General features: G+C 38.1%; 1 protein-coding gene across 1 annotated transcript; it reads right to left on the bottom strand.

Moving 5' to 3' along the window:
- Positions 1 to 352: 352 nt before the first annotated feature.
- Positions 353 to 12,353, bottom strand: LOC131894566 (zinc finger protein 54-like). The gene is made up of 4 exons (XM_059244862.1): positions 12,266 to 12,353; positions 9,213 to 9,506; positions 3,939 to 4,065; positions 353 to 2,240 (listed from the first exon to the last, which is right to left on the bottom strand). Exons 1-4 carry the CDS (start codon positions 12,293 to 12,295, stop codon positions 571 to 573), a joined length of 2,121 nt encoding a protein of 706 aa, XP_059100845.1. The 5' UTR covers positions 12,296 to 12,353; the 3' UTR covers positions 353 to 570.
- Positions 12,354 to 13,534: the final 1,181 nt, after the last annotated feature.

The following is a 13,534-nucleotide window of genomic DNA, read 5'->3' as shown; positions in this document are numbered from 1 at the left end:
GATCTTCCTGAGTTTGCCTCCTCAGTGCTGGGATTAAAGGTTCTCACTACCACACCCATCACTTTTATGAGTTTTTAGATGTTGAACAAGATAAATGTTTTTATTACAGCTTTTCTGAGCGCTGGAAATATGGCTTAGTTAAGTGCATGGGCTACTCTTCTAGAAGACTGGGTTCAATTCCAAACACACATACCAGCTTATAATTTTTTGTTAATCCAGCTTTAGGGGATTTGATGACCTCTTCTGGCCTCTCTAGGTACCAGAAATACATGTAGTGCACAGAAATACTTACATATAATGTAACCATACACAAAAACAAAACAAAACAAACAAAAAAAACTTTTTCCTGCAGAATTTTATTTTCTTATAAACCCTGTGAAATCTTTTAAGATTTATACCTTCATTAAAGACATTCACAAGTTTTGCATCTTTGTGTTTCTATTATTGTGATTTCTGAGTAGACAATTCCAGATAAAGCTATGTCACATTATTTGCAATGGTATTTTTTTCTCCAGTTTTAATTTTCTAATGTTTTCTAAGTTTCAAAATCTGAATAAAGGACAGGCCACATTATTTGCACTTGTAAGTTCTCTCTCCAGTATGAATTTTCTGATGTATTCTAAGATGTGAGTTACGGGGAAAGGATTTGTCACATTCTATACATCTGTAAGGTCTCTCTCCAGTATGAATTTTCTGATGTTGTCTAAGAGTAGAGCACTCAGTAAAAGATTTGTCACATTCTCTACATGTGTAAGGTCTCTCTCCAGTATGAATTCTCTGATGTGTTCTAAGATGCGAGTCCTGGGTAAAGGATTTGTCACATTGCATACATTTGTAAGGTTTCTCTCCAGTATGCATTTTCTGATGGCGTTTAAGTGCTGACACCTGAAGAAATGACTTTTCACATTCTCTGCATCTGTAAGGTCTCTCTCCAGTATGAATTCTCTGATGTATTCTAAGATATGAGTCCTGGGTAAAGGACTTGCCACACTCCATACATTTGTAAAGTTTCTCTCCAGTATGAATTTTCTGATGTGTTCTAAGATTTGAGGTCACAGAAAAGGATTTGTCACATATCTCACATTTGTAAGGTTTCTCCCCAGTATGGATTTTATGATGCCTTCGAAGAGTTGAGTTCAATGTAAAGGATTTATCACATACCTCACATTTGTAAGGCTTCTCACCAGTGTGGATCCTGTAATGCCTTTTAAGATGTGATAAGTCAAGAAAGCATTTACCACATTCTTTGCATTCATACAATTCCTCTAGAGAATGAGTTTTCTGATGTCTTCTAAATGATGAATAGTGAATAAAAGAACTGTCACAATCATTGCATTTGTAAGGCTTCTCTCCAGTATGGAGTCTGTAATGTCTTCTTAAGTGTGAAAGCCAATGAAAGACTTTGCCACATTCTTGACACCTATAATGTTTCTCAGCAGTATGGATTTTCTGATGTCTCCTGAAGTTAGAATAGTGAGAAAAGGATTTGTCACATTCCTTACATTTGTAAGGCTTCTCTCCTGTATGCATGTTCTGATGGCTTTTAAGTGCTGAGGACTGATGAAAGGACTTTCCACATTCTCTGCATTTGTAAGGTTTCTCCCCAGTATGAAGTCTTTGATGTGTTTTCAGACTTGAGGACTGTGTAAAGGATTTGTCACAAACGGTGCACTTGTAGGGTTTCTTTCCAGTATGAATTCTCTGGTGCTTTGTAAGAGTTGACTTCACAGTAAAGCATTTGTCACATTCTTTACACTTGTAAGGCTTCTCTCCAGTATGAATTCTTTGATGTACAGTGAGGCTTAGGGCAGTACTGAAGTATTTCCCACATTTCCCACATTGGTGTGGTTTCTCTCCAATGTAGAATTTTTGTTGCAAACAACTGTATGTAGAGTCAAAATAGTCACTATATTCTCCCTGCTTGTGCTCTTTCTTTGCAATGTAGAGTCTCTGATCTTGAGTAACATTGGAACACAAATTTAAAGATTTCTCATGGTCTTTAGATTTGTAAGACTCTTCTCCAGTGTGCATGCTATCATGTCTATCTGGGTTTGTTAAGTCAATGGAGGCATCCCTGTGATTATTGCATCTGTAGTTATTAGAGTTTTCTGTAGTTTCACTTGTTTTATAAAGTGCACATGTGGAGCAATCATGAAGCACTTTGCCAAGCTCATGACACTGACAAGACTCCTTTTCAGTCTTCACATGTTGATGGACAGTATCACATATGCAATAGTTCTCTGAAAATGAGTACAGTTCAGGTTAATAGGGCTTGTTCCAAGATTAAACATTTGCTAAATGACTGTCTCCCTAAATTCTCTCTTAAGGTAAGTCAACCAGCAACTATTTAGAACAGAAGTCCCAGGAGTTCACTTTTTTTTTTTTTCACTGTAATTTATGGTCTCTCAGAAAAAACAGAAACACCATCACCACCACCAACAACAACAAAAAAAAAACAGTGATAGCCTTCAAGGAAGTTGAAGCCAATAATAGAGGAATCAGTAATTAGCTTGGGGATGGAGGTTACTGACTGTTTAAATGTAGAGTATATGTCTCTGCTTTCAAATATTTTTTTCTCAAATATTGACGAAGAAGAGTTTAATTCAATCCCAGGTTCACAGTGTTGACTTACTAATGTACAGCAATGAAGATTATAGTTCAGAATACCCAATTCCTTTTAAGATTAAAGGCTTATTAAAAGGCATCAAAGGGTTTATATATTTTTTTCCTAAATAACACATTAGATTTTTCAAAAGTAAAAGATACAAAGCAAGTATTTTGCTAGACATCAGAGGCTCAAAATCAAAGGTTCTCAACCTGTGGGTCATGACTATCTGAAAATACATTATTTCCAATGGTCTTAGGAACTGAGGCATTGCTTAGTAACAAAGTTACAGTCACGAATTAGCAACAAAAATAATTTTATGGTTGGGAGTCACCAAAACATGAGGAACTCTATTAAAGGGTTATAACATCACCAAGGTAGAGAACCACTGCTTTAGACAATTTAAAGCAGGGCTATCATGGGAAGCTAGTGCTTATTTCTATCTACCATCATCATACATGCAAGGAGGCAATTACAGAATAATACTACTTCATTTACTCCTGTTAGACTTAGAGTTTTGTAAAATAATTCCAATCTGATATCAGCATAGTCAAATACAATTGCATTTTGTACTAGTATTAAGTCACCATAATCTAGGTGCAATAAGACACATGTTCCAACAATTACAACAGGAAGGAGGCATCCCTAAGCCAGGATACTATACTAAGTTATCAATTATCAGAAATCCTTTCAAGTGGAATTGAGTATAGCAAAAGCATTCTCAGCTCTTTCTTACTGTTTCACTTGAAGATATCACTGTTGTTCCATGGGTACTCACTCTCTCCTCTCCATGTTCTAGAACAATCTCATTTGCCCCAAATAGCTGACCAGGTCTACTTTGCATACAATTATCCATGTATTCTATGAAGCTGCCCATGATGCATGCTAGAATTTTTAGAAATAATACAAACATCTAACACAGTACTGTGCTCAGTACATGAAGAGATCACAAAGTAGAGGAATCTAGGAATAATTTCCTATTGCTATTTCCTGTCAGAATCTTCAGCATATTTAGGGAGAATTTTCAGTTTGCATATCTTGAATTTTTCTTACAACTAAAACAAATTCAAGTACAATGACAGACATGGAGCTTTAAGATATGAGTGGGAATATTATATGCTGCTGAGTTTCTGAATATATCATGGACCCTAAATGAAGGGTACATGACACCTGAATAGATAGAAAAAAAACAAATACCAAGAAAAAGTTCTTTGGTACTACCAAGCATTCCCTAGTCTGCTGTTTCCAAGACAGCTTAACACAGAGTTCATAACCTACAAAACCAGTACATAGAAGGCCTGAGTTAGGAATTCTACAAGCAAAGTGTACTCACCCACATAGACCAGGTTGCTGTAATTCTCCAACATCACATCAATGTACAAAGTCCTCTGAGCAGAGTCCAGGCATTCCCACTCCTCCTGGGAGAAGTCCACGGCTACATCCCAGAAGGTCAACAGACCCTGAAACACAAAGTACAATTTGTGTTTTTACCAGACAGAGTGCTTTCCTGGATATAAGGAGACTTAAGGAAATTAGGGAGTTAGATGAACAAAGACAATTACTCAAAAAGATGATTTCTAATATAGTCACATTCTATAATGGGTTTTCTAACTGTGAAAACAAGATGACACACTAGTCTCACAAACAATATACACAAAACAACACATTTAAGGTCTGGACATGGATATCTTTTTTTTTTTTTTTTTTGAGACAGGGTTTTCCTGTGTAGCTTTGCACCTTTGTTTGATATCTTTCTTGTATAGATGCTGTGTTATGTTTTACAAGATCAAAGTGGACATGCCTCATAAGGAAAATTTTTGTGAGGAGGTCTAAATGCTGTGCCTGAAGTTCATGCTAAAATATTGACAGTGAATCATCCTGTCTGTTTTTGGGCCTTACATGATTATATTTTAACATGCTCAATTCATATGTTTAGACTCTAGGTCCAGTACCACACCATTAAAGGGCAAAAGGGTAGATAGGGAAGGTAGAATTTATGATTAACTAGACAGTCAAAGAGTTTGGGTTTTTTTCCCCCCCACAGTAAAAAGGAACACAGCAACACTGCATACTGTGAATTTTAATCTTAACATAAAGTTAAGTAGTATATGCAATTAATTTTATTGGAATATTGGGCCACTACTAATCAGACAGAAAAAAATCAGCATTAGCCATATTTGTTATCCAAAATATTTTAAAAATATTCAGAAGCTGACTTAGAGAAATAACAATTTCAGAAGTTTTGAAGATTTCACTTGCAAAGAGTTATAAAAAAATTGATGGAAGTCCAAAAACACATCAAATAATGTTTAAGTTACAGCTCAGCATGTATACATTAGTATAGTAACTATGGATGTATTCAGAAGTGACATGTATTTCCTGTCAGTAAATGAATATATTAAATTCTCTGAGAATTATAGTCACTTTGCAGTGCTTTGCAAATACAATATAGCTGAAAGAATGGCTTAATTGAAAATTTGCACTACCGTGTCTGAATTTTGTAGTTTTCAATGTGTTCTTTTTCGTACCTATGGTGTATTGTCTAACGGTGTTTTAGGTTAATAGTGTTTATGACTCTTTTATTTCTCTGAAAAAACAAAGATGAGGTGACATACTCTGTCTGAACCATGAGTGAGGGATCGAAATACAAACCTGAGGGTCAGAGCCCATCTCCCAAATCTCCACTTTAAAACACAGCAGCTTCAGGGTAGGAGAGTAGAGCCACGGCTCTCAAAGGAACTGACTAGAGGAAGGCAATCATGAGAAATGTTCTTTCTGCATCAAATGTGACGGTTTATGCATATCAATCAATGTCCTCAAGACATTACTTCTCATGTATTCCACATAATGCTACATAACAGGTCCCAGCCAGAAAGAAAGGGCTGCAAAGTTGGATCCTCTTTGGGGCAATAAACAAACAAACAAACAAACAAACAATAAAAGAAAAAAAAAAAAGGACAAATTAAAAAAAAAACACCGATTTGTCTACTTTGGGAAGTTACCAGGGAGCATCCTAACCAAGTGAGTGATGTGAACAGCAATTCTCCTGAGAGAAACAGATATCAGGTGTCAACAAACACATCGACACATCATCACTGTTGTGTTACTAAATACCAAAGAGAAATAAAGTAGACTACGATATGAATCTACATACAAGAACATCAATTTCATAGCAAGATCAAGCCACATACACCTGTCATGTTGTGTACTCTACAGTGTGCTTAAATCTATAGTATTAGAAACCAAGTATTATTTAGAATTAAGACCCAAGATATGTCTATTTTAATTCCACACATTTCTAAATGGTTGTTCCAACTCGTTTCAATATGCATTTTTGTATCCATGATTCAAGGAAATGGTACAGATCCCACAAATAGAGCCAACATGGCACATAAGCCCTGACTCAACAATATATAAGTCCATATCAATTGGGCATCAACGTTTTTTTGGTCATGTATCACAGTGGAAATATTTTTAAAATTACAGGTCATTAGTGTATGTGGGATATTTGCCCCCGCTCCAACCCCCAAAATCTGTGGAGAGCAGAATAGAGATAAGTGCTACAAGAGATGTGGAATTATGGAATTCCATTGTATAGCTGTAATCTATTATATAGCTATAGTCATAATGACACTCTAGTATGGGAATAAACACAGACAGGAGCATAACAGAATATGATAGAGAACCCAGAAAGAAAACCATTAATCTATCCAACTTAATATTTGACAAAGGAAGAAAAGATACATTAGAATAATATGGCCTTTTCAACAAATGGTGCTGACAAAACTAGATCCAGCAAGAAAATGAATTAGATTCTTAATCTTTCACATTGTACAAAAATACATTCAAAAGGGATCAAAAACCTAATTTAAAATGAGATGCAGGGGCTGGAGAGATGGCTCAGAGGTTAAGAACCCTGGCTGCTCTTCCAGGGGTTCTGACTTCAATTGCCAGCAACAACATGGTGGCTCACAACCATCTAGTGCCCTCTTCTGGCCTGCAGGGACACATGCAGGTAGAATACTGTATATGTAACAAACAAATAAATCTTTAAAAAAACAAAAGCAAACCAGACACACAGAAATCTAGAACACAGTGAATACAAATCAGTATACTGGGAGGGACAAGACTTTTCTGAATAGAAAGAACACCAACAGTGCAGGAACTAACTCAAGTATCAACAGATGGAACTACATGAAAATAAAGAGTTTCTGTTTAGCAAAAGAAACAATCAGCAGAGCACACAGACATCTCTCAGAATGGGAGAGACTCTCTACCAGCAACACTTTGGATAGGGGCTCATATATAAAATTTACCAAGAATTAGAGAAATTAAATAACATGAAAATGAAACTGCCAATCAACAAATGGGGAAATGAACTGAATAGACACTTTTCAAAGACAGAAACACAAATGACCCCAGGAAGCCTAAACTGCCAACAGAGAAATGAGAACAAAAACTACTTGAAATACTGCTTCACCCCAAGCAGCACAACTGTCATCAACTAATCTAACAACAAATGTTAGAGAGGATGAGGAAAGTGTCAGTGAACTGAATACCAAGCCCAAACTCAATGAGAGAATGAACACCAGATGGTTAAGCCTCAGGAAAGTGACACTTCTACTCTGGAGAGAAATGTACTCCATCTGCAGAGAACATCCGTCTTTTATATAAATTTTGTTGCTGGGCAAGCAAGAGCAAGGAGACAGATAACAAGGGCCAAAGAAAAGCAGTTAGTTTGAGCTATACCACAAAACTTTAAAAATTTGAAATAACAGACATGGTTCCAGCTGTGACCCAGTTTGAGCAACTTCGTATGTGTGAGCCAGTCTGAAGGACTTTAGATACTATATCTTTCCTGTGAGAGCACTGTCTTTAAATACATTGAACCTAGGTAAAGAACAATTTAACCCTTGGGTTGATTTCCTTACTTTTAGAGAAGACATTTTTCTCCTACGTCACATCAATCTCCACTCTCCTCGAAGTATTCAAACCCTTGAATCTTCACTTAAAGTTTCATATTGGGTTTTAAGAACAGTTAATTTTAACAGTATTTATTTTCTGTTTCTTGAGGCTGGCAAGATGTTTGAGAATACATGGGCCAAAGTTTAGAGCAAGTAGTAACCGTAAAAGGGGACCTGCAACTGCTGTAACCAGTGTTGTTAGCCATGGGGACAGAAATGGGATTCAAACCAGCTATAGGAAGCCTGTCTTGCTTCTTCCCTTTGTCTTTTTCTTTGTTTGAACAGAGAGGCTGTCTCTGATTGTACACCCGAATGATTAGCATATAAAATTGTTTCCCTGAAGCCATATATAAGCCCCCCTGCTGGAGGCATAATAAATCCAGGCAGTTCCCAGGGCTGTCAATTTAGCTATCCCAACCCCACTAAGGCTGAGATAAGAATAGCTGGTAGGGCTCTTGGGTTTTTCCCTCTGGAGAAGATATGTTCTAGACCTCTCTCTCCTGAGAAGTAGCAGACCTGGGGCAGTAAGTCCACAAGGATGTACAGGTCTAGGGGAGAAACCAGTATGACTAGGTTGATACATGGTTTCAACCCTGTTGTACATGCAAACCAGAACCCATGGGAAGGGACCATGAAGTTAAACATATGTCCTGTATCTGAACTAGAAAATGGGATGCTCAAATTATAAAATCTCCCATGTGCTGAGCTGTTGGGGCTATAATATTCTGAGTGAAAACAGGTACTTTTTCCTTTGAGTTCTCCTTGCATTAAAGAGGGAGACCCTTTGGCCCATGGGCACTGTTGGGGTTTCAGCTCATCAACAGTGATTTTTCTGATATCAGAAGGCTGGTTTCCCTGAGAAGAAAGTGTGGCTATGAGTATGGGGGCCAAGGCTTAATGCAAAGCTAGCAGTCAGCAGTAGCATTAGGGTTAGTTCCACTTAGGAACTTGAAAGTTCTGTCAAGAATCTCAAGATGTAGCTTTCTTTAGGGGACATCTTAACAGGTAGGTTGGCATAGTGGGAGGTGGCCAGTCCTCTGCTGGGTGAGGGCACCCAAGATGGATTATTGGGCTGATAACCTCACTGGTAACCATTGACAATTTTGGTTGCTTGGGCTGAGAGCACTGAAGAGTAAACTCAGTGTCAGGGTCCATCCTAAAACATATAGCCAGAGGCCCCATGTTTACCCTGACTCCTATTTTTGGTCAACAATAACAGTCAAGACATTTTTTCCTGAAGATGACGGTATACATAACTGTAAGTAATAGTCTTCATCTTTGGGTTTAACCCAGGAAGCCAGTGTTTCATATCACCATCCCCACATAATCTCATATCCCTCCACCTCATAAGGGGGTGTTCTATCTGAGGAGCAAGGGTAAACTAGCATACCTCTTTAATTTTTCATAATTAGCCAAGTGTTGCAACCCTCTGGTGTGTGCATAATTTTCTACTAGGTCACAGAGATTTATAGTCAGAGACAGAGTCAGGTAAGGGGAGGTGGCACTGGCTAAAATCTTGCCATCAGATATTCGGGTGAGTCTCCAGTCATAATACATTGGCATATGAGCACCTAAGTGGGGGAAAAACATTAGCAGGAGAAAGACAAGCACTATGGGTCTTTTTCCTGCCTAGTTAATTGTACCTTGGTAGGTCCCAGGGGCCTTACCACCCATTCCTTGGGTACATGTTCAGGTTTTGTCAGCTGTAGATGATTCTGCTGAATCCAGTAAGGCCTGTCAGCCACTTTAACAGCAGTCGGTGTGGCCAAGATCACCTGGAACAGTCCAGTACACTTTCCTCCTAGCTGCTGGGCCATATATTTCTTGACCCAAACCCAGTCAATAGGTTGTATCTCTGGCTCATCTGGTGGGTGTCTCTCCTGGCAGGGTAGGTGGTCCTCTTTGACAGTCTCTCCGGGCAAGACTGCCTGGAGTGCCTGCAAGGATTTAAGAAGTTCTTGGTTAGTGACTCTTTCCAGGTGTTCTGATTCTAGCTTTGGAAAAATGTGGGGAAGCCTTCCAAACAAAATCTCAAAGGGAGTACATAAGGGGTGGAGTGAGCACTTAAGAGGGAAAATGGGAGAAGATTTACCCAGGTATCACCTGTCTCCACAATCAATTTGGTAAGAATGTCTTTTAAGGTTTCATTCATCCTCTCTATCTATCCTGAACTTTGAGGGTGATATATACAATGAAGTTTCCAATGGACTTAAGTTAGACCTCAGTAATGTTGGCATCAGGCAATCCATCCTGTCCCAGAACATATTTGTGAGCCTCAATCTGGATCTGCCTCCTCTGAAATAAAAAGACCTGCAAGAGCTGTTGGCAATCTTCCCAGGTGGGTTTGTGGGTAGTAAAGATTGTACTTACAAAGAGAGGGTCCTCAGAGAAAGAAGGGTTCTGTTTTCAATTATAAAGGTAGGTGGTAGAAAAGGGAACATAAACCTTTGAGGTTTATGGGGTGCTTCCTCTTTAGTAGCCCAGGGCTATGCAGCTGGCACTGTCTCTTCCAAGGGGAGGAGTAAGGAAACCCTGAGGGCAGTAAGGGCAACCAGACTGGGAGGAAAGTTGAGATGGAGGAGCCCCAGGCAATGAAGGTGCAAGGTCCTCTTGAGGTTGAGAAGAATAAAGGGGAGGAATAAAAACATTTTCATCTTCCTCCATCCTCTTGAGGATGGGTGGTCAGGGCCCTGATTTATGGGGAGAATAGAATATGAGGTTTGGCACTTTTTCAGCCATGAAAGGAGAGTTTCTAAGAGATCAACCCAGTTACAAAATAAGGTATCTGATCAGGAGGACTCTTTAAGTAATAGGCACTGAGTTTATAACTCAGAGTCAAATCAATGGATCCTTGTGGAGGCCACTTTATACCAAAACTAGGCCATTCCACTTCAGAGTGTTCACAAGCGTGGCCCTTTTGGATGAAAACCAAAATTCTTGGTTCTGGCTCTAAAGGTAGAAAAGTATACTAACACATATTCTAATAGAGTCAGACAAGAGCTCTGCTTCTGTCCCATATTTGACATAGAGGAACATAACACCAAAACCAAAGTGATACTGCAAAGGACAGTTAAAAGACAGATGAGCTCACAAAAGACAACAACAGACCAAACGTTACTTGGACATCTTTGAGGAACCCTGACCAGGCAGGGTATAGCCATGCCCAGCCTGCTGCTCAGTTCCTGATGGTGTACCCCAGAATCTGAAACTAATGCCTTTTAGGGGTTTGGAGGACCAGGGCAGAGGAATCTCTCTACAGAGCTCTCCCTGACCAACTGGCCTCCAGAAAGTCAAAAGGCCCTAAGGCCATGTACATTTTTCTCAAGGTGTAGGGGTCTCGGTGGGACCTCCAAAACTAACGGACTGAATCCCGAACCCAAACCCTATAAGAGAATGAACACCAGATAGTAAAGCCTCAAGAGTTTATTATCTGATGATCTGGTGGCACTTCTACTTGGGAAAGAAATACATGCTATTTGCAGAAAACCTTAGTCTTTTATATAAATATTGTTGCTGGGCAAGAAAGAGCAGGCAAGCAAATTACAAGGGCCAAAGAAAAGCAGTTAGCTTGAGCTATACCACATTTTTTTTTTAATTTGAAATAACAGACATGGCTGAAGCTGTGACCCAGTCTGAGCAACTTCCTATTGTTATCCCCTTCCTGTGTGAGCCAGTCTGAAGGACTTTAGATGCTATCTCTTTCCTATTATAGTACTTTCTTTACAACACACTGAACCTAGGTAAAGAACAAGGTAACCCTTGGGTTGATTTCCTTTCTTTTAGAGAAGACAGTTTTCTCCTAAGTCACATCAAAAGGAAACCTTATTCATTGTTGGTTTGTGGGGTTGGTGGTGGTGCAAATTAACACACTCAAATGGGAATCAGTCTGATGATTATTAAAAAATTAAAGATAGAACTAAAGTAAGACCAACCTCTTTGACTCCTGGGCATATACCCAGAAAACACCTCACACCACTATAGAGATATTTACACCCCATGGTTAATGCTGCTGTATTCACATTAGCAAAGAATTAGAATCAACCTAATTGCCTATCCATAATGAACAGACAAATAAAATGGTATTTTTCAAACAGAATATTAGTCAGCTGAAGAGAAAAGTGTAATAAAAATTTGCAGGAAAATAGATGGACTTATAATATGTATAATTTTGAGTGAAGTCATACAGTATCAGAGAAAAGATACCACATTTTTCCTCATATGGAGAATATAGCATTAATATATGTTTATGGAAACAACATACATGTAGGCACAGCAGAATATGGAGAAAAGAGAACAAGAAGGTTTAAATATCAGGGTCTGAGGTAGGGTGGAATGTAGGTAATGAACACCATTTATGAAAAAGGATATAAAGCTAACTGCTTTTCTAGTTCTAATTATATCACATGTTTTTTGGTTCTCAAGGGTAAATAAGTACATCAAAATATACCAGATATTGAAACTATAAAATTAAATGTGAGGCTCCAGAGCTTGTTCCCAATGACTACTCTAATTGCACAAAAGTACATTGAGTTGTACAGTCTTTGGGTCTGGTTAATTTCAGAGTGTGATTTTTGCTTGTTTGTTAGCAACATTTTTCATAATAAAGTTAAAAAAATAATTAGAAGCAGAAATTTAAAGGCTTCCAATGTTTCAAACTGTAACATTTCTACAAAAAAGGGGGGACATGACCACTGACCTGGGACAGATTAACTGCAGAATCAGCCATTTCTTTCTGTTTCTGTTCTTTGAGTTTCTCTTTCAGGAACAATGAATAGATGGCTTGCTGACCTTTCATATTAAGGGGTCAAAAAGAAAGTGCAAAAATTAATACTGAAAGTTGTTAGAGAACAATATTAAACCACATGAAAAGCAATAGAATATGACCAGGTATCCAGATAATGATCCCAAATCCAGGAGAGCAAGGAACAACATTTAAGCTTGAAGAGAAAAATCACAGTAAACAATATTGTTGCACAAAGAAAAAATTCTACCTTAAAATTAATGGAGACATGAGTGCACTTGAAGAAAGTCATGAATTAACACAGTTCATTTCACCAAAGTAGCACTGCAGATAATAAATTAGAGGCAAAACATACACAGGAGAATCAGAGGAATTATCCATGAGAATATTGGAAATAATAAATATCACGTGAAGAGTAGATAAATACAGGAGAAGTTGGAAGTAATCATCCATGGGCAAGACAGCAAATCACTAATTCTTAAACAAAAGAAAGAAAATTACTACCAATATAATCCAATCAGTAACAACATAAAAAACAAAACCATAGGGAATAAAAACCCTAAGAAGAAGAACAACAACAACAAAAATCTAGCGACTCTGGAAACCAATATGCAGAATCCTGAAAAAGTTCAAGAAATCTAGCACATGGACCAGCTGTACCATTTCTTGGCATGTGCTCAAAGGACTTGACATCCTACTCCACAGAAAATTGTTTACCCATTTTCATTGTGCTCTAGTCACGATAGCTATAAAAGGAAGACAACCTAAATGTCCTTCAACTGACAAATGGATAATGGAGATGTGGTACATATGACCTATTTATTATTGTTCAGGGATAAAGAAAATTGAAATCATGAGCTTTACAGGTAAATGGATAGACCTAGAAGAGGTTATATTGAATGGAGTAACCCCAACTAAGACAGACAGACACAGCATGTTCTCTCTCATAGGAAGTTCCTAGCTCCAAATCTTCAGATGTGAGTACACAACCTGGAATGACTGCAGTGATCAGAAAAGTAAAAACAGATCACTTTCGAATGTGGGTAAGTAATAAAGAGGGGAATAACAGGGAACAAGTGATCTAAAGGGGGAAATGGAAAACCAGGAAAAGAGATTTAATTATGGAGAAAAGACAGACAAAACACAGAAGGAGGATGTCTAAAAAGTCATAAGAAATCATACTATTATCCATCCAACAAATATGCCTATAGTGTGTGTGTGTGT

This window comes from Peromyscus eremicus, chromosome 1 (assembly GCF_949786415.1).
Source record: "Peromyscus eremicus chromosome 1, PerEre_H2_v1, whole genome shotgun sequence".
Lineage (NCBI taxonomy): Eukaryota > Metazoa > Chordata > Mammalia > Rodentia > Cricetidae > Peromyscus > Peromyscus eremicus.
The sequence above is the reverse complement of the archived record's forward strand: the minus strand, read 5'-3'. Positions and strand labels throughout refer to the sequence as shown.

Bases quoted from the DNA above. Each gene is read 5' to 3' on its own strand.
- LOC131894566 (XM_059244862.1), bottom strand. From the start codon at position 12,295: ATGGCTGATTCTGCAGTTAATCTGTCCCAG. The intron at 4,066-9,212 runs GTACAATTAACT...TTTGTGTTTCAG, and splicing joins GGCCCCTGGGACCTACCAAG to GGTCTGTTGACCTTCTGGGA. The intron at 2,241-3,938 runs GTGAGTACACTT...ACTCATTTTCAG, and splicing joins CAGCAACCTGGTCTATGTGG to AGAACTATTGCATATGTGAT.